The 26,879-nt window shown below is 47.0% G+C and overlaps 1 protein-coding gene across 1 annotated transcript; it reads right to left on the bottom strand.

Annotated features, from left to right (window-relative positions):
* Positions 1-18,822: 18,822 nt before the first annotated feature.
* On the bottom strand, positions 18,823-19,457 carry LOC115312186 (the record flags this gene model as incomplete). The annotated part of the gene is made up of 1 exon (XM_029971092.4): positions 18,823-19,457. A coding segment is annotated over one exon (594 nt), but the record flags the coding sequence as incomplete, so codon positions are not given.
* Positions 19,458-26,879: the final 7,422 nt, after the last annotated feature.

Raw genomic sequence — 26,879 nt, forward strand, 5'->3', positions numbered from 1 at the left:
CGCAGCCTTTTAACGACGTTGTGGGTTGCGGACGGACGTTGCGAGCGTTCATGATTGCTAACCTTAATCACTTTTCTGCGGTGATGAAAACGCGTGAAAATTTGCATCTCTTATACGGTATGCGCCAGTAATAACTTCAACTTGAGCACACGCATGAAATGCTCTAAGTAAGAAATCCGGGCAATGTTCGAAAACACAAATGCTTAGAAAGCACCACTGTAGTCGAAGTAAACAAACCACGACGACACGGGCATTTCTGCCGTCTTGAGAGTGCCGCCACGACATCGCCGCACGAGTAAATAGATCTTCCCTTCTAGTACGTGCTGGGTTATCATAGCGACACACAACGAAAATTCACAGTCAAGGATAGCTCTTTTACGCGGAACGATGGGCTTCCACCACGCCATCCACGTCGACGATCACTACCGACACCATGTTTGCGGATAGAAGAAGCCGGCCCGCGACCGGCATGCAACGCGCGCAAACACTTCTCCTCGACCTGTGATTGGTCTGTCGTCGCGGTTTTTTCAGACGCAGCGGAGGGACGCACGCACGTGAACGACACGTGCGTGTGTCCCTCCGTCGCTATGGCAATTGAAGCCTCTCTCTTCGCTTCTCCCCGCTTCTTCGAGCAACCTCCTTGCCCCGCGAGTGCCGCTTGCGGGTAGCGTCGTCGGCGCCGTTGTCTAGTGTCGCACAGGGAAACGTGCTCGCTGCGCCAATCGTCGGCGCGGTCGGCGAGCTGTTCCAGAAACCGCACTATAACCGGTATTTTCCTTCGCGCGCCTGCATTTTAAGCGGTATTTAATTACATGGAGTTCTATGGGAGGCGAACCGGTGGTTTACAAAAGCCGCGTTATACCCGGTCCTGCACTATAAGTGGTTACGTTGTAGGTGGTCTATACTGTACTGTGCTTAGCAAGCTCCAGAAAAAAGTGACCCTGTTAGGAAATGGATGAAAGAAAAATAATTGCTATTCACAACATTTTTGTTTTTTAATGTGAACTAGAACATCCATAGTGCAAGTTAAGCTAAAAAAATTAACTGTACAAAATGCAGTTCTGGAGAAAACAATAACACCCAGAAAGAACAAAAATATTTCACAAAATCTTGTGTTTTAAAATGCTGTAAGCGACTTAATTTTCATGAGACCCCAATTTTTGTGAGTTTTGCGACTTAAATAATATGGTGAAAAATAAAGCCCGCAAATATGTTTTTCTATGGTAGCAAATACATAGCATACAGTGAAACCCGTTTAGAACGAACCCACGTACAACGAATTATTGTTGATATCGAACTCGCAGAGAATTTAAATAAAAATACATGTAAAAAGTACATTTTATAATGAATAGAATATTGGCTATATCGAACTTTTTCCCCCCAGGAAACGCGCAAATAATCGTCTTCTAGCCTGTCCCCCCCCCCCCCCCAGACACGATACAGAAGTCGAGGTCGTGCCTCTGACGAAAGCGATGGAACCATCCCTCAGACACGGCGAAGTCGTGGTGTTTCAATGGTAGTGCGAACTCTGCTGCCTTCACCATGATGATGGGGCCGCTGAGAGGAAGATCTTGGCTTCTCATCTCTTTAACCCACGTGATGAGCGCCTTCTCCAAATCCGGATGTTTAACAGAGCAAAGTATTTTTTTCCGCCATTGTTTTCCTGTTACGGACGTATGTTTACAACATACCCCTCGGGATCTCGTGCTTCTTGGCAATCTCGACCTTGCTCGCTTTTCCTGCGTCTACTTCACGCAAAATTTCCATTTTCTCTTTGAGCGTTTTGGCGTGATACTTTCCTTGGGCCAGTATACCCGATGAAGACATCGCGGTCTCACGTAGCACATAGCCCGGTCCTACGGCCAAAACCATCAGCTAAGTCACCAGCACAAATGGATCGGCGATTGCGCAACGGCTCAAACACAGTAGGCCCGGATCAACAAGGCACGGAAACAGAACCGCAGAACTGGTAATGCGGAGAACAAAGGGACGTGAAGGGCTTCGAAAAGCGCGAAAGAAACCACTCTGAGCGCCCCTATTGGTCTCTTGAACGCCTGGCGATATTGTTCCAAATATCCATGTGCGCATTCCTATTGGCCCGCAGTGGATACCGACGACGCACTCGCGTTTCCTGCAACGCGCCTGCCGCATTTAGGGACGCGCGGCGACGCGGCTCTCGGCGCGCCGCCTGTCGCTTGACCGGAAAAGCTCCACGCATGGTAACGCGCAATTTGAATTATCGGTGCCAGAAACGATTCGAGTGTGAATTAACGGGTTGTTTTACACATGTACCTCTACGCAGCGTGACCGGACCATGGCGACTGGTTCGAATTATCCAAAAGTTTGAATTAATGAGTTGTGAATTAATGAGCTTTCACTGTATGTCTTTTACGAACAGATATCCTTCTCAGAGCACGCTACAGTGTTGCCGGGAACAAAATTTGCGCTCAGCATGTGGGAAAAAAGGAACCGGCACTTGGAAGGTTAAAGGCTACCTTTTCGTGTGCAGGCCTTTGTGGAGGCCACCGGCCACTGGCCCAAGACCCTGCCCGAGACCCTGGAGTACTGCAGACTGGAGCAAGTTGGGAGGCACCACAGTGGCATCGGTAGGCAACACTGGCACTCTCTCGTTCTTGCACACTTTCCTCGTGGATTCCACAGGGCGGTTTCACGCGTCATACCTCCGGCTCATGATCCGGCCGGATGCCATGTTGGCTAACGTTTGCCATGCATATATCTTTTCATGCGTGGAGGCAGTGTTTTCCGCAGATTATCACGGCAGTTTCTTTTTCATGTTTTTCTGATATCTTCTTTTATGCAACTGATTGCGTAAACAAAGACACGAAAGAAGGTAAATTTTTATTTCGCCGCAATGGACCTTGTGTATTTATTGTATTGTATTCTGCGGCGCAATCTCTTTGAAACGAGAGTCGAAGTTCGACACGCCTTTTTCGAGCAACCAGCGCCATCTGGTGAGTTGTCTGCAAACTACAATAGAAGAGCAGCTTAGCATGCCCCCCGCCCATTAAAACACGTTGGCATCGTGCTGTTGTATTGGTTTGCGGTGCTTTTTATACCCTATACTATTGATACTAAAAAGCAAAGCGTCAAAATAAACTAAATACGCGCGAAGCTAGATGTTGACAATGTTGCTGTCGCCATTTTCACAAGGCACCACGTCCTGGTGTCCTGCGAAAATGGCAACAGCGGGAGTGAACGCATGCGCAGTAGCTTACTGGAAAAAGGTCCATTGTGGCGGCATTTTTTTATGCACGCTTACTTTTTCGCCGGTAGCGGCAGGCTTGTCGGAAGTGGGCCGTGAGTTCATTGGAGGGACCACGGCCGGCCGCAGGCCGGTGGAAAAACCTCCGCTTGAGTAAACATGTTTTGCGTGATGAAAATGACCGAAGCATTATTGTGGTGAGCAGCTCCTTTAAAATACTCACAAATGTCTTTGAGCTTCGTTGAATTTGCGAGAAAGTCGTAGAAAATAATCGGCGAATTTCTTTCGGGGTCTAACTTTTGCAAGGTCTCCTTGGTGAAAATGAGCACCTTAATCTCTGAAAACCAGTTCTGGTGAAACACAAAAACGTAGTAGACTACGTGAAACTCTTGGTCAAACATTTCTTTTCTAAATCGCAACAATTTGTGAATATACGTGCTTTTGCCCCATTTAGAGGAGCTTATCACCGTGATGGACGCTGGCGTTTGGAATCGAAATTTATCCAGGTCCGGAGACATGGTGGCATCAACTGCTTGTCGACAAATGAAAAGATGTCGCAGACCCGTTTCTAAGTATATCTCGCAAGAGAGAAGCACATTTCCCAACTTTCGGCTGCAGACACGACTCACGGTTTTCGATAGATGCTAATTTTCACACACGTTGCAGCAGTGCGATCTATAGCGGAGCCTGGATGTGGAAGTAATACTGATTCAATGTTTACGCTACAAGAGATATGCAATAAAAATCAACAGAGGTTCGTCAAGGTTGAAGCAGACCGCGATATGAGACCGTCTGGCAGAAAATTGTGTGCACGTGACCTGACTTGAGAAAAATATCCAGCAACATCCCGAGCAGATTTTCTAGCAAGCTCAGGCACCCCCGATCGTTTCGATTTCAGGTCTGTCGTTTGTGTAAGACAAGTCTGGACATGTCTGGAAAGGTTTCAACAGATCGTAGTGTGATAGTCTTTTATTTTTTCTTCATATGCAAATTAAATACGTTGTTATACATGACGCTCCACTAGCTCGCTTTTTCAGTCTCTTTTTTTTTTTTATATAAAGACAATAGTGACGCACATGTCGATTTGACAGCGAGGCGTCATTTCGTAAGCCGCTTGGTATAAATTCCGAAGGATCATCCCTTGTCTCTTCGCCGCTTTCTTTCTAGAAGAAAGGGTAATGTTAGAAAAAGCTTTGTAGTTCAAGGACCGCTGTACTTTTGGGATTATTTTCAGACCTGCCATCTCACCTCGAGCCACTGCCCCTCCGGTCAACCCGAAATGGACAGGATCCTAGACAAGCTGCGTTCACTGCAATACTCGTCATTGTCTGTGTTTCTAAGCATGGGGGCTCAATTCCGTGCAACATCAAGCTACCGGTGCAGGAGGTGATGCGAATGGACACGCGCTACGGGCTATCCGTGTGTGTGACTCTTCAGTCGAAGAACGAGCTGGTTAAGGTATTTCTGCGAGGAAGACATGAGAGCATGAGGCCAGTAAAGGAACTATTGATTGAGAAAAAGATGGTTGACAAGCAGTCACCAGTCATTACTTTCTCGGGCTCAAACAATAATTGTAAATCGCAAAACAATAAAAAAAAAATGGCAACTTGTCATCTGTGTGATGTGGAGAGCAGTAGCAATACTCCTCTGCGGAGGCGTTACAAGTAGGGGTGTGCGAATACTCGAATATACAAATTCAAATCGAATAGAAAGTTCCCGAATAATTCGATTCATGAATCGAATTCCTAATACAGTATAGACCACTTACAACGTAACCGCTTATAGTGCAGGACCGGGTATAACGCGGCTTTTTTAAACCACCGGTTCGCCTCCCATAGAACTCCATGTAATTACATACCGCTTAAAATGCAGGCGCGCGAAGGGAAATATTGGTTATAGTGCGGTTTCTGGAACAGCCCGCCGACCGGCGCAGTGAGCACGCTTCCCTGTGCGACAATAGATAACGGCGCCTGACGGCGCCACGGCGATGGCTGCAAGCGGCACTCGCGGGGCAAGGAGCGAAGAGAGAGGCTTCAGTAGCCATAGCGACGGAGGGACGCACGCACATGTCGTTCACGTGCGTGCATCCCTCCGCTGCGCTGGAAACAACGACCAGAGTTGGTCGTGTTGGAAACCGCAACGACAGATCAATCGCAGGTCGAGGAGAAGTGTTCGCGCGCGTTGCGTGCTGGTCGCGGGCCGGCTTCTATCCGCAAACATGGCGTCGGTTAAGATCATCGACGTAGGCGGTGTTCGTTCCACGTAAAAGCGCTATCCTTGACAGTGAATTTTCGTTGCGTGTCGCTATGATAACCCAGCACGTACTAGAAGGGAAGATCCACCTACTTGTGCGGCGATCTCGTGGTGGCACTCTCAAGACGGCAGAAACGCCCGTGTCGTCGTGTTTGTTTACCTCGACTACAGTGGTGCTTTCTAAGCATCTGTGTTTTCGAACATCGCCCGGATTTCTTATTTGGAGCATTTCATGCCTGTGCTCAAGTTGAAGGTATTACTGGTGCGTTTCGTATAAAGGATGCAAATTTTCACGAGTTTTCATCACCGGAGAAAAGTGATTAGAGTTAGCAATCCTGAACGCTCGCAACGTCCGTCCGCAACCCGCGACGCCGTTAAAAGGCTGCGCTAGGCAAAAGTCGCTCATTTCTTTCAAAATGCATGACACACTTGAGAGAGAAGTGTACTAGTCTGGTGAAATAAAGATTTTCCTCAAACTAAGCTTTATTTTTCATCTAACATAAAATAAATTCTTTTACAATGGCTAAGTTGTCTCGTGGCATGTATTTTGGCCTGAAAAATTGATGTTTTGGTTATAGCGCGGTACCGCTTATAGTGCGGATTTTCGCGACTCCCGCGACATACGTTATATGCGGTCTACACTGTATTTGGTTACTCGAATACAGTGTAGACCGCATATAACGTATGTCGCGGGAGTCGTGAAAATCCGCACTATAAGCGGCACCGCGTTATAACCGAAACATAAATTTTTCAGGCCAAAATACATGCCATGAGACAACTTGCCTTTGTAAAAGAATTTATTTTATGTTAGATGAAAAATAAAGCTTAGTTTGAGGAAAGTCTTTATTTCACCAGACTAGTACACATCTCTCTCAAGTGTGTCACACATTTTGAAAGAAATAAGCGGCTTTTGCCTGACGCAGCCTTTTAACGGCATCGCGGGTTGCGGACGGACGTTGCGAGCGTTCAGGATTGCTAACCCTAATCACTTTTCTCCGGAGATGAAAACGCGTGAAAATTCGCATCCTTCATACGGTACGCGCCAGTAATACCTTGAACTTGAGCACAGGCATGAAATGCTCCAAATAAGAAATCCGGGCGATGTTCGAAAACACAAATGCTTAGAAACCACATCTTTAGCCGAAGTAAACAAACACGACGACACGGGCGTTTCTGCCGTCTTGAGAGCGCCGCCACATCGCCGCACGAGTAGGTGGATCTTCCCTTCTAGTACGTGCTGGGTTATCATAGCGACACACAACGAAACTTCACAGTCAAGCATAGCGCTTTTACGCGGAACGATGAGATGAACGCCACAACCGACGCCATGTTTGCGGACAGAAGCCGCCGGCCCGCGATTGGCATGCAACGCGCGCGAACACTTCTCGACCTGCGATTGGTCTGTCGTTTCGGTTGTTTGTTTCCAACGCAGCGGAGGGACGCACGCACATGAACGACACGTGCGTGCGTCCTTCCGTCGCTATGGCAAATGAAGCCTCTCTCTTCGCTTCTCCGAGCAACCTCCTTGCCCCGCGAGTGCCGTTTGCGGCTCGCGCCGTTATCTAGTGTCGCCCAGGGAAGCGTGCTCGCTGCTCCGGTCGTCGGCGTGGTCGGCGGGCTGTGCCAGAAACCGCACTATAACCGGTATTTCCCTTCGCGCGCCTGCATTTTAAGCGGTATGTAATTACATGGAGTTCTGTGGGAGGCGAACCGGTGGTTTAAAAAAACCGCGTTATACCCGGTCCTGCACTATAAGCGGTTACGTTGTAAGTGGTCTATACTGTATTCAACATTTTCGGCCAAAGACGCGCGGTTGGCGCGGAGCAAACAAAAAAAGCCGTTCTTTCTCCCGATGTAAGCGCCGTGATGTTAGACAGACCATGTGAGAAGCACCTCTTGGTCCTGCCATTCCACAAAAATCTAACACACAGGTTAGAAAAAAGAAAAGTAACGAACACCACAAACTTTATAGCACGCAGATTTACTCACGATCGTGACACAATCTACCCTTGAATCACAACCGAAACATCCCGTTTGCGCCGCTTCCAGAGATGTTGGGAAAACGGGAATTCCGCAGCAAAGCCTAATTCTTTTCACGAGTTAAGCCCCTCGTTTCAAATTGAAGCGCCGATGTAAAACACACTTGGCTGCACTCGCAGAAATTGGTGACTGCCCCACTGCACGATCACAGAAAGAAAACGACGTTACCACGCCGTTGAAACCAGCCGAGTTATCGTCGTCATTCTTTTGGAACCGCAAATTCTGATTCGGAACAAAACGGAACGGAAAAACAGTGTGCCTAGATTTGAGAGGGTTTCCAACAGTTCGATAGCCGCGTTTGAATAGACCATTTGCTATATTACCCAAGCATCAAGGAGAATGCAGGGATTGGTGTTCCATGCGCCTCACGCCCACGTCTTCCCCGTATAAAGGATTCTAAGTAATTAACCCTAATAAATCGGTGACGAACACACGTGCAAGTTGCCATTTGTTTTAGGTTACTACTTCTGAGGCCAGCACGTGTGGCGCGTAAAACACCGATCCCTGCATTCTCCTTGATGCTTGGGTAATATAGCAATAGGTCTATTACGAACTTCGAGAAGGTGATGAAAAGACAAAAGCATTGATCGGGATTGAGCAGGCAGGGCAGGCGTCGTCGCTCTTCTGTTTGCTCGCCTTCTTTCCACGCAACAACACATGCGCACTCACGATCAATCTGCGCTGGAGCCGTCTCCGTGGCTTCAGTTTCGGTTGCTCCCTCTTTTAAATCTAGGCAGGATAGATTAGAGCACTGCACGGGCCGGAATTTCTAGGCCCGGCCCGAACCGGCCTGGTAGAGACACGACCCGGGCCCGGCCCGAGCCCGACAGAATTTTTAATTTCTAGGCCTGGCCCGGCCCGGAAGAGACACGGCCCGGGCCCGGCCCGAGCCCGACAGTATTTTTAATTTCTAGGCCCCGCCCGACCCGGCCCGACGGCTGTAGCCCGAAACAACCCATTCCCGTTTGAACCTGTCCCGTTTCGACCCGTTCCCGAAACGAGCTCCCCATTTGAACCTCGTCCTGTTTCGACTCATTCTTTAAACGCCCTTCCCATATAAACCCATCCCGTTTCGACCAGTTCCCTAAACGCCCTTCTCGTTTGAATTTGTCCTGTTTCGACCCATTCCCTAAACGCCCTTCTCTTTTGAACCAGTTTCCGAAACACCCTTTGCGTTTGAACGCGTCCCGTTTCAACCTACTTTTATAAGGCCCTGCACATCGCAACCTCTTCGCAAAAAGTCTCCGTCGTTCTAAGCCTCGTCTGCGCACCTTTTCTGATTAATAAAATATGTTCTGAAGTAGCTTTACATGTCAACGCGTTCTTAAAATATACAACCCCTTCAGGCAAGCTTAAGTTTAATATATTCCTACTTAACTCCTTAAAACGTTTTTTTTCCAAGATGGTTCCCTAAACGTGCAAGCGCGGAACGGACTATGTACACTGCGCGACACTGATACCGCGAACACGACGTTGTCTCTTTTTTCGAATTTTACCTCGAAATGGTGTTAGTAGGCACCAAAGTATACCGCTTAGATCTGTGGGCCAGATGAGCACTTCTAAAGACACTAATAGTTTTGAAAACAGCGTTTTGATTCTATGAGATAAACAAAAAAACACGACGATCGCTTGTTCGCGCTAATATAGTGTCGCGCTCTGTGCAATAAGGGAGTCTTAGAATAACGTACTCAAGCACTTTGGGCAAGCTAAAATTAGCATTGCCATAAATTTTACATCGCAACGCTATTTTTACGGTACCCAAGCGCTTGCGTACATTTTTCTAAACCTTCCTAATAGTGAACTAGATATTTTTGAGAGCGATGAATCAGACAGGTTGACAAGCATATGACTGGGACTTTATTTTGTTTACAATTTATAACACTGAACCCTCGCTTACACGGAAAAAGCTTGAAGGCTTTCTAGCTTCAAGACGTCTTTTAGTTATTATTTTTAACGACGCTGTAGTGAATTTGCACTTCGCTTTTTTTTTTTGTATTTAATGAACCTAAAAGATTAATGAGCAAACTTCTTGCTATCAACAACAATTTATGATTTACGGCACAAGATTGCCGCGCGGCCCGAGAACTTTTTTGTTCAAACCCGAGCCCGGCCCGGACCCGAGAAAATACGTGCTACCCGGCCCGAGCCCGGCCCGCGGGCCGGGCCGGGCTCAGGCTTTCGGGCTGGCCCGGGCCCGTGCAGTGCTTTAGGATAGATAGACGGAAAAATGAATGCATAGCGGTAGTTAGACAATGACTTGCGCCACCTAACCACTTTTTTTTTGTTTAAGCCTTTTTACTCAGATTTAACACCTATCTGTTTATTTATATGAAATTAAATCCCGGGTGCCCTTTTTTCCCTAAATTGGAGACCAACTATTGCAAGATGCCCCTTTTCTGAGATATACAGTCGAACCTCGATATAACGAACTTCAATGTAACGAAATCCTCGATTTAACGAAGTATTTTATTTTTCATAATTTCTTGCCCATAGACCTCATGTATTTTTAGTCTCTATATAACGAAGTCTATTTTGCTGCTATTTCAATATAACGAAGCGCCATTGCCATAGAAGGCAATAAATAAATAGACTCTAAAAAACAACTTCGCAAAACAATTGTGGCTAAAAAAAAAAATTATGCGAAAACGCGAGCGCTTGATAGGTTACTTCACGGGGACAGGCCTTCCAACGTTCCTATAGCTGCCCGAGGATGCGGCGCCGGTAGCTCCGGCGAGGCATGCGGCAAAGCGGATTCTGCGGGGCTGGCCAGAAAATGCCGAGCAAAAAGTTTACACAGCATAACAGCATCACCACTGACATTCACTGATCATCATAGTCCACTGTACCGCGGGTAGCGCGGGAGCCAACTCTAGCGCGACCGCACGGGCAGTGCCATCTAGGAGAAGACCGAGAAGACCGATTATCGTCTTGCGACCGTGATGTAAAGCAAAGGCGCAAGCACACTGTGGGCGCAAGGGGGCAAGTAAACTGTGCGGGCAAGGGTGCTGTGTAGATTGGAAACATTGGCACCGCCTAAACTAAACAGCTTTATTTTTCAACCAGGCGGTTCACTCACGTGCTTGCTGCCATAAGGAAACGTAAAGTTCTTTCTTTGGATGAGGAAGCAAACGTTTTGGACGCCATCCTGAAGAAACTGCCGAGATCACGAGCACTCGGGAAGTGCTCGACGCAATGGACGTACTGAGGAGGTACACGGCGTCGCATGGGCAGCAGGATGCCGTGCAAGCGCTCCGGGCGCTCGAACGCCGTATGACGCCGCTGCTACTGTCGGACAAGGCGCAAGCAAAACCCGCGGACTACTTTGCCCCAAAATAAATGTAATTTTCGGTGAGTTTTCATACCCGTAAAATGGTTCGGAATTTTTTTTGCATGCTAAAGCCAAATTTTGATTTAGCAAAATTTCAATGTAACGAAGTAAATTGCGAATTTTACCGACTTCGTTACATCGAGGTTTAACGGTACAAATATTTTTTTTTTAAAGTTGCAGTGTTAGGTTGTGCTTTTAAAGAGAAAAAGAGGCACGCGTGACTGTAACTTTGGTTTTTTGTGACGTTTAGGGTAGATAGACTATGTTTGCACCATAAAATTGGATCTTTAGTGCCCGACGTCCAACAGCAACTGCTTTTTTTTTTTTCACCAGAACTTTTCTGACATTTTGGCTTTTGTTTTGTGCAAGATGCACATTCTGCCCCAGGCGCATACTCTGCACATATAATAATCTCATTCGCAGCACACTTTGAAAAATTCCTACAAATAAATTCGATATTCGATTCGATATTCAGCCTTCTTTTCTTGATTCGATTCGGTACTTGATTCGAAAACTACTATTCGGTATTCGCACACCCCTAGTTACAAGTTAACCTAGTCCAGGTTCACGATATTCCCCTGGAAGATTGCCTTCCGTTAGCAACTCACTGTGCACTTTTCGAAACTTCACTCCGTGTTAGATATGCATTTGCACGAGCGCGACGAGTCTCAGAATGTCTTCAGTCCAACATCCCAACGATGTTGGACTGAATATAATGCCAACATCTTTAGGCATTATTCGCGTCTCCAGCTCGACGGTCGCCCTCCCGCGGCGGAAACGGGAAGCGCTCTAGTGAGGGCCCCCGTTTCTCCTGCTCAGCGGGCATGGTGGAACTGCTCGCGATCATGGCTCGCGAAATGTCGTTTCCGAATGCAAACAACACTCTTCACTGTCCCAACGTAGTGCTGCAGCCGGTATGGGATTGTACCTTACTGGAGAGTTTTAGTATTGCGCATAGAAGCAAATGCAAGCGGTGTACGTTTGCGTTAGAGTTGCGTACCCCACGTTGTGCGTGCGCCTCATCGCCATGCGCCATCCAAGACCGCAATTTCGGGCTCCGCGCACGCGCAGTGTAAAACGTGAAAAGCTAACGCAAACACACAGGGCTTGAGTTCGCTCGTATACGCATGCAATACTAAAACTCAAAACTGTTTCACCGGCTTCCAACGCCAACGAAACGTGCTGCAGTGAGCAGACGTGCAATCAGGTAGGCATTCCTTCGAACTGGAAAGACTCAGATTGGCAAAACGACGGCGAGCAAATAGAAAAGTAAATAAATGTTATAAAAAAACTAGTAATTAAATTTTTTTTTTTTTTTTTTAGGGGGGGGGGGGGGCATTTGGTCTGGAAGTATATTGGCGGCGACTTTGGACGTTTCGCCGATTGTCAAAAGTCGCGACTTTGATAGCACAATATACTTTACCCACAATTAATGTAATTTTATGTAGATTTCTCACATTAGCTAGTATGTTTTCATTGATTTTAGACTATTTTTATTTTATTTGTAATTAAAATGCGGCAATTGGAACCAGTGATGATAATTAGCACAGTTTTCATTGTCATCTTTCTTCACGCGTTTAAAATTAGATAATAAGCAACAAATTATATTAGAGCTTGAAGAATTACTTATTCAACTATGTGAATTTTAATATTATTATTACTAATACAAATCGCGGCAATGTATATCTTTCTAATTTAACGCCAAGATCACAAGAATACTCTATTTTACCATAATTGTCCTTCAAAAAGATATAATTCTGTTTTATTTTTAGCATATGAAAACCTCTGACATGGTTATCAAGATAGACAAGCAGTTAAACGCTGGATGTAATATGAAGTCCTACGCGTCACGCGGTGCTATAAAAACACACACACACACTTCAGTTGTCTGACTCGGATTCCGTCTTGGGTTGTTGCAGTGAGAGCAGCGTTTATTGGTTTATGCGTTTCGTGGACATATTGTAAAAATTGAAATTATTCTCTTATTCTTGTGCTGGGATAATTGTCATTATTTCCCATGACAATTATCTGAGCGAGAAAAAGGCGGCGAGAACGCACAGATATCAGCACTGATTTTTTCAACAACTACGAATATCAGCCTGGATCGAACAGTATGTCACAAAATAAAGTTTCCGCGAACAACTTTTCTAAGTAGATAATTACGATCTGAGACCCATCTTGAGTCATGAAAGAATCCGAAATTAAGACCTCTATCGAGAAATTAAATCCAAAGTAGAGGTTAAGTTTCGGTTCCGCTCCAGAATTAAAACGCGCATCCTTCCGTGATTAATACGCTAAACACGGTTCTTGTTTTCAGGTTGAAGAGGTGACCTGCGCTCATAAAACATTAGCTTCCTCGTATTACCGGAAATAATTTATGTCGCTCAGTGAAGCCAGCACACTAGACAGGCTCAACAGCGGCACGCATCTCTGACCCTCACTAAACCCGCCATCTTGGAAAATGAGTGGCGCCACCTATAGTTAGTTGGAGTCGCGAATAGAATGCCATTGCGTTTTTTCATCACCTTAACCGTGGAAATAACTTGTCTCAATGGTGGCGACGAATTTGAACTCTGCGTGCACTACTTTCATTTTTTTAGTTCACACGGCCTGGCCCAAGGTAGAATTTTCGATGCTCTACAGACTGCATGCGCCGAGATATCCGCTCGCCCCGAACATTATCAAGAATGTGGATCGGGGCTTGTCATCGTCGCCATTCAGATCTCTACCATCACCGTTGGACGTTTCATTTCGCAGACGGTCAGTTGTGCAAGTTTTTTGTTACCCAGGGAACTCCCAAGCGGTGTCTAGTGGATGTGAACGAGCTACTAAATGACTCAGAAAGAAACATGTGCTCTGTGTTTTCTGTGCTCGCCGGTCTTCATCTCGCACCCTCGAAAGGATCGAGAGCTTCTTGGTACAGAGACCATTTGTCCAAGTATTGGTTCCCCACCAGTTATCCAGTGATGTTTCTGCAAGATGGACAGGCTTTCGAGAGAAAACAAAAATCTGTGTCCATCAATGTGTATGGTTACGATTGAGAACAAAGGTTTGTCTACAGACTCAAAGTCAACGATGGTGAGTTCGAGAAGCACGTGGATTTGCTCCTAATAGAAAATCACTTTGTTCTAATCACGAACTTTGCCGCACTTTTCGCAAACAGGGACAGTCACCGTTTTCGCTGTAAGAGGTCTTTCGATGGGCTTTTATTTGCACTTTGTGCTAGACAGTAATTTATTGCTATGCAAAGAAAAGAAGACAGTCTGAACATTGTGTCGAACGAAGGGGGACATATTGTATTTCCAGAGCGCACACCCGTCGGAACCTTTTCCCTACTTTTGCGTCTACGATTTCAAGGGCATTCTGGAAGCGGAAAACTTGGCTCAGGCTTATGAGAAGCACGTCCCCAGTTCATTTTGCGTACTCATGATCCGATCCACGGACTCGCGCGTCATTGAGCATTTTTTGTACTGGGGCGAGGAGTGCGTGGAAAAGTTCTTTTCCATCCTTAATCAATTGTCAAAGCTCATTTGCAAATGGACTCAAAGTGAGTCCTTTGACGTCCAGCAATACATAAAACCAAGATCATCTCGCTCAGTTCGAAGCAGCCATCCGGATGAGATAACTCCAATAATGGCACGTATAGATGCATTCAAATATTAATTTTTCCTCGAACAATAGAAGATTGGAACTCTCTTCCTCATGAAGTAGTGAACATGGACTCATTGAATAGTTTTAAAAATAACGTACTCGCTTATCTTGCATCCTCCAGTAATAGTTGGTCATAATATACTGACTGTTATTATTTTGTTGCATATTATGCCTGTGTGTTTTTGTATGTGCGCCTGTGTTTTTGCATACAGGCGTGTGCAGTGGCCAGGACATCGGCCACATATGATTTTCTTTTGTACCACCCTGTATTGGCCTTCGGGCTAACAGTATAAATAAATAAATAAAATAAAATAAATAAAGTGTCAATGGTGAGCGTGGACGAAGAGCCCCATGCGTTGGCCTCTCAGTGTGCGATTTGTGGCGAATCATTCGGAAAGCGAAGGAAAAAGTCGGAGATCACAATCACTTCAGCGGATCAAACAGGCAGTCATTGTGTCAGGGATGCAATTTAAGTCTGAGAGTAAACAAGAACGTCATTCCGGTGGTTGCACAAAACCATTCGTATGACCTGGCCTTTATTTTACTGAAACTCGACTTACTGTATTTATTCGAATCTAGGCCGGCCCCGATTCGAATGGTGAATTCCACTCGTAGATCCGGAGCGCTTTCCAAAATCCGTGAGGGAGGCAAAATTCCGCTCCGTGGGACTCGCTCCGAATCGACGAGGGGAAGATAAACTTGCATTTTTGGAGCGACCTCCCCCACACCCCTCCCCACCGCTTCCCGGCTTCCCCCTTCGCCGTTCAAAATGGCCGCTGCTCGAACTTGACAAGCCCACCAACGCCTCAACCGACTGATCTTTCCGACGACCAGTGACGATTGTCACTGCTTAGCTGCAGATATAACACGCGACACAGGCCTGGCGAAATTATACGTACCACGGCGCCCACGTTCGGCACCGTCGCATACCTTTCGGCTGCCTCGAAGTGGCGGGGCACGGACACTGATTGCCAACGGTGGAGTTCAGATTTCTGGTACGACTTTAATAAACACAGAGGTAACGAACAATCACTTGCACGGTCGTTGCCTAACCTCTTCTTGCTTTATTTCACGGGAAAACGCCGGCGGAATGCAGTGTTAAAAGGTAAACAATCATGGCTGCAGAATGAACAGGTTTAACCTTGTGTTTGCCTCCGGCTCTTCTGTCGTTCTTCCTCTCACGATCACAGATGTCAGCGCTTAAGATTTACCACGCTCCACTGTCCCGGCTTTGTATCCCTGATCTACGCGAGGTAGAAGCGTTCGAGCCGTCACAATCCCGCGTAAACAACCGACGCACCCACACAGATCCACGACCGTCGTGCACAGATCCAACCCGACGGCCCGATCGGCCCGCCGAGCCCTCTCCAACCTCGCAGCGCATGCGCACTGCCGATTTAGACGGAAATCACGTGGGCCGCTCTGTCAACTTCCGGAAAGATCTGCGAAATCCCGCAGAGCAAGTTCGGCGGGGTCTGATGCGCTCCGTGGAGCGGGCGCTGCGAGAGATCTACGAGCGGAAGATGACCAACTCGAGCCAGATCTGCGAGTGGAATATGCGCGCTCTAAATGGAGCACTTTTGGAGCGCTCGAGATCTGCGAGCGGAATTCACCATAAGCCAACCCCAGAAAGTCCAAAGCCAGAAAGAAAAAAAAAAAAAAAAACTTACCTCGAATGTAGGCCGAACAAAGAGGCGAGGACAGCGTTCACAAAAAGAAGATATTTATTGAACATGAAGATGCCGTGCTCATTCTGAGTCACCATCGCTTCTAGCCTCGTCGCTGACTTGTTTATCACTGTCATCATCAAACAGTGTGCTATCCTCAGTACCATCAAACGCATTTGATATGCTGCACTTTTTGAAAGAGAGCACGGTCAAAGTTCCAGGGATGTCGTCCCACGCCGCAGCTGCCCAGCCCGCCATCCTCATTGTGGCGCACACAAATATCTTTTCCTGTTGCCTCCTCCAACGACGGACATTTTTTTCATCCACACTGAAGTCTCCCCCAGCTTGAACGTTCGACGACAACTCCGCGGCTAAAGCAACTTTTCTTTAAAAGCGGAAATATAATGGCACCGCCTGTTTGGTGCCATTGCGCTGCTGATAAAAAGAAAACGCCCCGCTGCACGCAGGCCACTATCAACGCAGGTCAAAATGGCGGCACCGCCCAGGTAGTTAAGTGGCTACTGGCTCGGCTAGTAATGGCTACAATACTTTCTTTTCTAGGTGGCGCCAGCTGCGCGCCACTTTCTTCAATTTTACTTGGAAATTGGCGCGTGTTTCAATATCCTCGAATCTAAGCCAACCCTAGAGCTCGATGTATCGGTATTTAAAAAAAACTATCGGCCTAGATTCTAATAAATACGGTACTCGAGTCTAAAAGGATTAATGTGCTGGCCACTAGCTACAAACAGTTTAGAGACTCGACGTGGGTAACCTGCGGTTTCTCGACAGTCTAGCTTTTCCCCTCGCCGGCTTGGACGCACTGGTTCAGGACCTCCGTTCCAAAGGCCTAGAAAACCTGTTGTATCTAAAGCATGCTTTTCCGCAGCACGTCGAGCTTCTGGCTCGGAAAGGCGTATTTCCCTACAACTATGTGACGGGTTTTAATGCTTACGAGGAGCCCAAGCTACCACCTAGGAGAATACAGTGATTGCTACCTGAAACTTGACTGCCTACTTCTTGCCAACGTGTTCCAAAATTTCAGGAAATGGACTTTAGACATGTACAATATTGATCCGTTACATTACGTTTCCCTCCCCATTCTGTCTCCCCTGCGCACTTAAACAGACTGGGGTAAAACTGGAGCTGCTCGACGACGTGGATGCGTATCTCTTCATCGAAGCGGGTTTGCGAGGAGGAATCATTCAGTGGGCTATTCGTAATGCGAAGGCTAGCGTGCCAGGAACCATATGTTTCGATTTCGACACGGAGGTTTCTCACATTTTGGACCTCAACGTGAACGGCCTGTAGGCTTCCACTATGCAACAACCTGAAACTGCATCCCATTGTCCTCCTTGTCCCCACTTTCCAGGGTTAAAATAATGTCTATACTTAACCAGCTCGCCTGCACCCTTGCTTTAACTTCATTACCCCTTCCATGCGCCGATTTTCGCTGGCTTGACCGCGAGAAATCGACACTCTCCAGTTCCATCAGGTTCCCTACGATGCGTCCGAGGTTTACATTTTACAGGTGGACCTTGGCTACCCTCAGGAACAACACGATTCACACGTAGACTTCCCCTGGCTCCCGAGAAACAAGGAGTCCCCCTCGAATGGCAGTCACCTTATCAAAAAGGGCTGGTCCAAAAATTTCACCTACCCGAGCGAGAGTCTCAATGAAAGCAGCTTCTAACCTTCTTTCCGAAACGCAATTACATAATTTTTTTGCTGAAATCTCAAGCTCTATCCGGAGTTGGGTTTAAAACTAGGGGTTATTCATCGTGCTTTCCAGTTTTCGCAGCGTGTGTCCCTTAAAGATTTCATCGACTTCAACCACAAACTCCAAAAACAGGCGAAAAATGCCTTTCCAAAGAGCTTATCTAAGCTCATTATGAATTAAATTTATGGCAAACCAGTGGAAAACCCATGTCAGTACAATAACTTCATTAGAGTAAGAGAGGACGAAGTGTTGAAAAACCTGCAGAAGCCTAACTTTAGAGTTTGCGGTGATCAGCCCGACCGTGGTCATCTTCTAGTTTTCTCAAAGAACCCTGCACTTCAACAAACCCATGTACACTGGTTTCTTTAACCTAGAGATGTCCAAAATTGTCATGTATGAATTTTTCTACAAACAAGAGGGGCGCGTTTTCCCCAACGCTTGCGCAGCGTATAGTGACACGATTCGTTTATCCTCCAAATCACCGACCCCGATGTAGACTCGAAGCTCGCAACCCTTGCCAAAACTCACCTGGATACTTCTTGTTACCCACCCAACCACGCCTTGTTGTTTTCCTCTGCAAACAAAATGAAACTAGGAGTGTTCAAAAGCAAGTTCCCGAAAGATCACATTCTTGGATTTGTTTGTTTAAAACCAAAACTCTATTCGATCGATCTGTTTTTTAGAGGGCAGTGCATGAGGGTGAAAGGAGTGAAAAAATGTGAGTTCCATAAGCTAACCTACGAGCTCTACGTTCAAACTCTCGAGCAACATACTCTGCACAAGATCATAATAATAATAATAATAATAATAATCTTTATTTGCAAGAGCAATGTAACCCCGGGTGGCTTGCGAGGCGTAGACAGAAAGGCGAGAGCCCGTACACTAGAGTGCCTGTCAGCAAACCACCCGGGGCATGAAATAACAAAACAATAACAGAGAAAGAATAAAAACAAAGTGAAACCGAACACTGATCATGGCGTAGAATCATTTTAGGTGCTTTGACCGTGAAAATGCACGGCGCAAGGCAGCGGACTCGTCACGGTTGTTGGGGAGTGGAGATTGAATCGACAGGGAGGCCGCAAGAAAGTCTCTTAGGGCGGCGGGAAGTACGGAGTGCGAGTGGCGCACTGTGCAGGCGTGCAGGAGTTCTGGCTGCCCAAATCGCTTCCCGATCCTGATGCATGAGTGGAGGTGGGTATCACTCATACACCCGTCGAGTAACCTACAAAGGAACCCAACCCGAGCCACTGTCCGGCGGTGGCAGAGGCTTTGCCACCCGAGGGCCCTAAGGCGAGCTTCATATGGCGGCACTGGAACTTGCCGGCCCAACATCCGGGAATGAAGTGTTCGAGTAGCCCGGCGCTGCACGCCCTCCAGCCTGTCGATGAGGTGAGCCTGGAAGGGTCCCCACACGGAGCAGCAGTATTCCAGACGAGGCAGGACTAAGGCAGTGTAGAGAGCGCGGAAAGTTTCATGTCCCCAGTTCCTTGAGACACGTGTGACAAAGCCAAGAGTCCGCCGGGCCCTGGACACAGTGTCTGCAATCTGAGGTGAGAAGTCCAGAGTTGAACTGAACACAACCCCCAAGGATGGGGAGAGACTGAACACTAGGAATGGGAGAGCCTGACAAGTAGTATGCAGGAGGAACGGTGGAGCGGCTGTTGGAGACTCGCATTGTCGCTCGTACGTCGTTCGAAAATAAGAGTGTTGTCGCGGAGAAAATAGGGCTGAACTCGTTTGACAACAAGTGCTTTATCGATGATGACGGCGTTTCAACTCTTCCTTTTGGACATTGGAGACTTTTTACACGCTCTACCTAAGGATGCAAGATGGTGTACAACATTAGGAAATGCTTATTTTTTTATATTTTTTTAGGCTGAGTGATGTATTTGTACAGCGGGTAAATATTGTGTAAAGAGCCATTTATGATTTTCATGTTGTGCTATGTGTTTTTGTATTAAGTGTAAATATTTGTATAGAGAGCCATTTATGTCACGCAAACCGTTTCTGCCTATTTTGAGAATGTAGTTTTAGATGTATTCATATTGAATAAAAGAAAAGATCCATCCTCGCTTGGTGTTTCTTGTCTTTATTTCAAATCATGTTACAAAGCGGAGCGGCAGGAAAGCTTTCACGTGAGAGGGAAATTGCTTGTGCACAAGTACAGAAATTAGTTGATTTTTCTGTTGGTAGTTGTTTGAGGAAAATATTTGGATGCACTCATGAAGCGATACACTGCGACACAGGAGCGCACCGACATATAAACAATAAAGTCCGCAGGTGTGCGACAGAGTCCCTTGAATTCTTTTTTTGGTGTAGAAGAAACTAGCTGCGTTTCCAGTGAAGTCGTTAAATTCCTCGTAAATCGGAATCGCTCCAAAACTGTCAAAATAACTAATTGTATTGTCCTTTGGACATACATGGAAACAAACCCAGTATTCATGAAAAGAAGACTGCAGTGCCGTATTCGCTACTTAATGACCGGGTGACAGCGTCTCTTGGCCAATCTCGTTGCATGCAAACGTGCCACAAAACCAGGGACAAGTATACTGATTTCCTGCAAAATTGGGTAAAATTCGTGTTTTTCCATTTCAACTGGCAAACTTGTTCTTTCGCTTTTCATCAATTTCTAAAACGTGAGGCATTTTTGACAGAGGATGCTGTTTGGGATCTGAAAAAACTACGACCCGATCGATTTGGTAGTAGTGGTTTTATCAGAATGAGAACATGGCGGGTTTCTCCTGTGCATGGCTCGTTGCCCTCTTCTTCGTCATCCCATGTCCATTCTCCAACATCCTCCCACCCAACAAAGTAAAACCGACTTTTCCGTCGGAATTTCTAGACAGTAAAGAAGCTGGATGGATCTTATCTTCACGCCACTTCCGAGTCAAATAGTGCAGGCACACACTTTTTCCCATCTCAACCAGGGAAGGTCTCGTCGATGACGGCCAGATACCGGAATGTTCTTGGGCGATGGTCGTTTTTGAGAAGCACCACATCTCCCACCTGACTGTGGCTTTAGTCAGATCAGCCTATCGTATTCGCAGATGGCAGCTCCAGGTGGCCAAATTTGAAAGATTTCACCTTGCATGTCCTTCGCCGCTGGCTCCGTGTGAGCATTCGCTTCTCGGGAACGGGAGTAAAACACTTTTGTCGCTTCCTGGTTATCCTGGGTGGAACTTCGGGCTCGTGATTGGATGACGACCCGTGGTCTGAGCTACCACGGCGACGCTTTTGCGTTGCAATATGTTGCATTTCCACCAAAGGCTGTTCAAAAAGGGCACTTAAATTGAGCCCCGCTTCGTCACTCCCAAAGTCTTGATAGCGGTAACCATTGCTATCGTAGAACATTCTAAAGAGATGTCTGAGGGTTTCGGTAGAGATCTTTTCACCCAGTAGTACACTTGACCCTTCCAGTCTTTTCTACGAGGCCACGAAGAGCTTCGCCAACAATCGCGTCAACATCTTCCCCCATCTTTCGATTCACTGAGCCATTCAACTGTTCCTTCTGTGGTGCAAACGTCTTCAAAGGTGAACTCATAGACCCTCCGGGTTGGTCCTGTTTTCGAAATTTCTTGCAGTCAACGCTGACAACTTTGCCCTCCTGAATCTCAGTGAAAACGGTTATGAGGTTGGCCGGTTTCAGAATCCTCCCCATGTTTCAACAGCACCACTGGGAGTCGCTTCATCCCCCTCCCCATCATTGCTCTTGACGTTCCCTTCGGGGATTCCACTGTCCTCCCTAGAGTCACTGGCACTCAGCTCGCGCTGGCAACCGACAGGCTGCGATAGTAGCCGAGCATCAGCTGCTTCCCTGTAATCTTTAAAGGCAGATTCCCTGCTGTTGCCGGGGCTATTGCAAGGTGTCAGTACCGTACACGGCACCCATTTCAGGGCCTCCGTTTTGTCGCATTCATTGTCACTGTCTTTCCGGGCTGCTTCCTCAGGCACCGGTTCACTCTTGGTGCTTGACTACTTGGCTTCTGGCACATCCTCCTCAGGTACCGGTAGGGTATTCTTTTCCCGTAGTTGCTGAGAAGGCTGGTCGCTTTGATGTCGGGTCATTATCTCCATAACAGTTGCTTGGTGCCAGTGCACTTCCAATAATGGTCGTACTGGACCTTGCAGTGTCGAACTAAATATTGTTTCTACCGCTGCCAAATCTCCGTCAAGTCGCTTGATGGACCCGGTGACAGTCTTCCAGTAATTATCTGCTCCGATCATATATCAATTTCAATGTCTATCTTGAACCCCGAGTATGAACGATCGGCGAGCTGCAGTGTGCACATTTGAGCTGTCCTGCAAAGACTTACTGGGAAGGCAGAAGAATGGCAAATGGCAGGAACTACCAGAGCCTCGATTCGTACACATCTCCGATCGTATTGGCTTTGGAGCCATACCTCTACCTTCCGGAGTTTACTCGCATTGCCAAGGGCAGTATTGCCGAAGACTGTAATGCTCAAATCCTCTTTTCCTAGAACGTGACAAGACTGCTCGTTGACGAGCCTGGTCGTCACAAACGTCCGCTGGCTCCCTCCATCCAGTAAGTACTGGAATAGGTGGCGCTTACCGCCGAATTCAGAAAGCTCATTCAAACTACACTCAAACTGAAGGGCCCCTCCACTTCCTCGAGGAAGGCGCGAGGGCCGGCGCTGGCCAATTGCGACGGTGGATCCATCCTCGCGATTGGCCAGCGCCGGCCCTCGCGCTTTCCTCGAGGAAGTGGAGGGGCCCTTCAGTTTGAGTGTAGTTTGAGTGAGGTTTCTGAATTCGGCGGATAGTCTTCCCTTCTGCCCAGATTGTGTCGGTTTGCAGAAGAGCTGTTTCGACGCTGTTAGACACCGCACTTGTTACTGACACTTCCGAAGTGCCGGGCTGTGACAAAGAATGAGGACTGTCTTTGGTGGGTTTGAGGTCAGGATCGCAGAGGCAAGTCGTGTCTCCCTTGGCAGTTGGCGCAGCGGAGAAATCTGGCGTTGCAACAATCTCCTGCCCGGTGATATCTTTTGCAGGACCTGAAACATCAGCCGTCTCTCTTCAGTATTTCTTTTTTCTCACTGATGGGAACGTATGTTGCATTGGTCGAACGAGTATTAGAGCGCCTCCAGCATCTCCAGGGCGAACACCAGTCACGCTACCCCCATTACGGAGGGCATGTGGTTACCCCTAAATGACTGAACTTGTAGCGCATACTTTTTTCTCTGCTGGGCGTAACATGTAAGGCACATTGTTTCCCTTTCTGGGCTGTGGTCCATAATGGGTCTGCCAAGGATTTCATTTTCAGGCAAAGCTACGGTGCATAGCTTACACGAGTAGTGCTTTCCTCTCAGCTTTTTGGTTTTGCGAGAAAAGTGCTCTCGAAGGGGGGATAGAAAGGGTGCTAATGTAGCAACCGAATTGTGTCCGAATTGCGGTGCCCCCTTTGGGTGGTCATTGTATACATAAATGCCGTTCAAAATAAACAGGGGGCTTTTTCCGACAGGGATACTTGGCTAGTAGGTCTTGTCACTCTCGGGCTGCCTTGGCCGCTCGCGCCCGAGCCCCGCGCTCTTGGGCTCTGTGCCTCGGTGCTACACGACCGCTCCAGAATCCACCATTTTCCGAATTCCCTCTTTGAGAGCCCTTCGGTTCGAAGTTGTGCAAGCTGGACCCTGTTTTCTTCGTTGAGCCATGGTGACCTAGACCGATCTGCTGTTACGTCGCCTTTGTTCCCGTTGTGGCCCGTCTTTCAATCCAAGTTCATACAAAGATGCTTTCCTGCTCCCCCTTCCTAATGGCATGGCACCAGGAATGATTCTTCCACTGGTGTGTTTTTAGCGTCCTATCCTGCACAGAGATCAAAAGTGGTTCCGAAGTGGCAATAAACAACGTCGCGGGAGCCGAAGTGTCACGCTTTTGCGTGTCGCGGTCCTGGCCAGAAGTGGTGGCAGAAAGTGTGAGCGAATGTGAGGATCGCTTTCCTCGCAATGTCCCAGGCCTTGGATGGCGAAGCTTTCACGGACTGTCATCCTGGAGAGTGACCTACAGCAGAACAGGCGTCTGCCCCAACCACCGCTGCTGCTGCGATGCCGCCAAGGTCGTGGCCTCGTGACACTTCTGTGACGTCATCAGGAGGAGGTCGAGGGACTTCTTTTTGAGACACGGTAGACACACCGGTCGGAGACATGTTCCAGGCACCATACTTCTTGGTGCTTTTCCGTCGTCACCGCAGCCTCGGCTAATTCCATGACGATGATACTGATGGCCCTCTTTGTTTGCTTGAGTTTCCTACCAAAATGTCCTCGAACCGAGTCGTCGACAGGGAGCACCAATTCTTCGGCAGCTGTTGGATTCTTAGAGAAACAAAAAGGTGCAGGGTTTTCGGTTTCACTATGTATACAATATGTTTCGAAGCATTCGTTTGGAGACGAACTCTTGCGCCAGAATTCCAGGGAGAATGCTGAAGCTTGACAAGGCTTCAGCATTCAGTAAGGTTTTCTGCCAGTAAAATGGTGTGGGAACTAAAAAAAAAAGAAAGCAAAGTTAATTTTAGCATAGTACCTGCAATTGGGCAGTGTTGCAGACTTGTACGCATTAGCAGGGAAAAGTTGTCTGTCACAAGTGCAATATGTGTTGGTTAAAAAGTGTTTAATGGCGTCACTTACTTCCTTGCGTGACAACATAACTGAAATTGGACAATTGCCATAGTTTTTTAGGTCCACCCGTCGCACACCTTAAAACGGCTGTTCTCACAGAAAAGATGGTATGTCAACCATACTTTTTTGTAAGGTTGGCATGGCAAAACTGCAGCTGTGGGCCTATGCTGCCATCCTTTGGACCATCTTCGTCGAACTGCCGACGGAGCAGGCCATCGGCAGGCGCTCTGCCGTTGTCGTAAATGTCGATCCTGCCGACATTTTGCACAATCAAGGTCCATACTAATAAAAAAATGCAAATAAGTTGCACCAATGTATAAGACGCGCGGATAAAAATTTGGCAAAAAACCTAGAAATTATGGTATACATACAAAATAAAATACTTTATTGGCTACTTTATGCAGTCATGTGATTTCTGGTAGCTTATTGTATTAGTTAGGTGTATATTTTTAGAACCAAGACCCTGATAGCAGCATTCATGTTGTTTATGTGAGACTTTCATCGTTTTTTTTTTGTTTTTTGCTCTAGAAAGAATTTGCTGAAAAGTGCGCATTTGCTGTTATCCAAACTCTAAACTGATGGAGGGATGTATGTGTTCCCTTTAAGGGATTTCTGGTAATTGCTTTCAGAAAGTAATTGTGAGAATTTTCTTTTGGAACTTCCCTCAAATACTTTGCTCGGGAATTTCCGGTAGCAATTCGTAACCCGTGATTTCATTGTATCGGAGAGTAGTTAACAGATACATTTGGTGAGGGATTAGTATAATGAAGTGGAAATACTAGGCGATCCAAAGGCTTGTAAAGTACACGCCATTAAAATCTTCTGCCCTCTGATTGGTCAAGTGAGTTGCTGTTGTGCTTTGTTGCAGATGATTGCCACAACATAACGTCTGTCTTGCGTTGGCTTGCTGAGAAGGGTCACATATTCCGGATTACCGGGCACCTGCCATCGAGAAGTGAGAGCTTCCTTTATTATTAACCTTGCTCCAGTAGAGCACTTGTAGTGGGAAACACTTTTTCTGTTTGTTACTTTTGTCTGCGGTACTGTACCGCAGAAGGGGTCTAAGGCAAAAGGTGTAGGTATAACTGTTTTTAGTGCCCTAAAGCATGGGGTACATTTTATTTTTGGATGCCTCATGGAGTTTTGTAGAGATCTTGTTTCAGAGTTTTGCTTGGGGGGTCTATGGCAAAACCAAAGTTCGTACTGGGATTGTTTGGTGATATCCGAAAGTTACCAAGTTTTTGTGCTGGTCACATAACTCTATGTGACCAACACAAAAACTTGGTAACTTTCGGATATCACCAAATGGGCGGAATTATAGTCAGATGTGATAGTTATTTTATTAAAAGCACCTCAATATTTGTCAAATCAATTGTGAACATCAATACGCAATTGCACGCCAAATTTCGCAAGTATGCATGGCTGGTCGTGTCGTAACGTCACATTGGGCAACGTAACGTCAAAGTCGCAGGCGTTGACTTATTCCTGGTCTTGAAGAACATGGTTTCTGGTGCGTACAAAGATCATAGTCGAAGAACTGAGCTTCCCTCAATATTGTAAGTCTTGTCTTTATCAGAACGAGGTCGTTTTACTGAGGGAGCAGTGAAGCTGTCGCGGCTCTCTTTGCATGATGTTACATCAGAGCTTCCGCTGTGGCAAATGAAACGCCGTGTGTTTTGTGAGTAAAACCTGTGCAGTTGGGCTTTGTTTAAAATTTAATTACTTGTGGGGAGGAGGATTAAAAATTCCGATATTGTGCAGAAAATATTCTCAAAAGCAATGGCTCCGCTTTATTTTTGTTTTTTGAAAAAAAAGTCACCTAATTCTGTCTAAACGTTTCTTGAACAGTCTGGCAAACTTTGCAGTGCGCCATGTTGCTGAAATCGGCCTACTCTAGCAGGCGAATTGAGGTACAACCAGCAGTGCAGTCAAGGCTATGGGCATTGGCGGAGCCAACATTGAGCTGAACGTCATCACCATTGCTCCTTTTTGCTTGTTTTTACTTCTCCAGGCAAGCTTAGCAAGTGACGTCAACAACGTGTCCTATTGGCGCTCAGCAGTGTCCACTTGAGTGGCGTAATGCGCCTGCACAGCGCGCTTCTTGGGAGCCGTCCCGCCGTCTCCCGCGTCACAATCATTGTCGTCGTCTCACCGTTTGTGGTTATTGTCTTTATGAGTTTCGTTCACACTACATGCGGACTGATGCCGCAGCTGTGCAAACGTCGTCATTGTCGTAGCCACCAAAATATGGTAAAGAGTGCAGTGCAGGCAACACTTGCGCCTGGCACATGCCCGCCCCAACGGTGGCCCGCCAACCATATTGGCCACGGATCATGTGACATCTCGTGCCACGTGACGGCTATGT

The sequence above is a fragment of the Ixodes scapularis genome, unplaced genomic scaffold, assembly GCF_016920785.2.
Source record: "Ixodes scapularis isolate PalLabHiFi unplaced genomic scaffold, ASM1692078v2 PGA_scaffold12__126_contigs__length_90152505, whole genome shotgun sequence".
NCBI lineage: Eukaryota > Metazoa > Arthropoda > Arachnida > Ixodida > Ixodidae > Ixodes > Ixodes scapularis.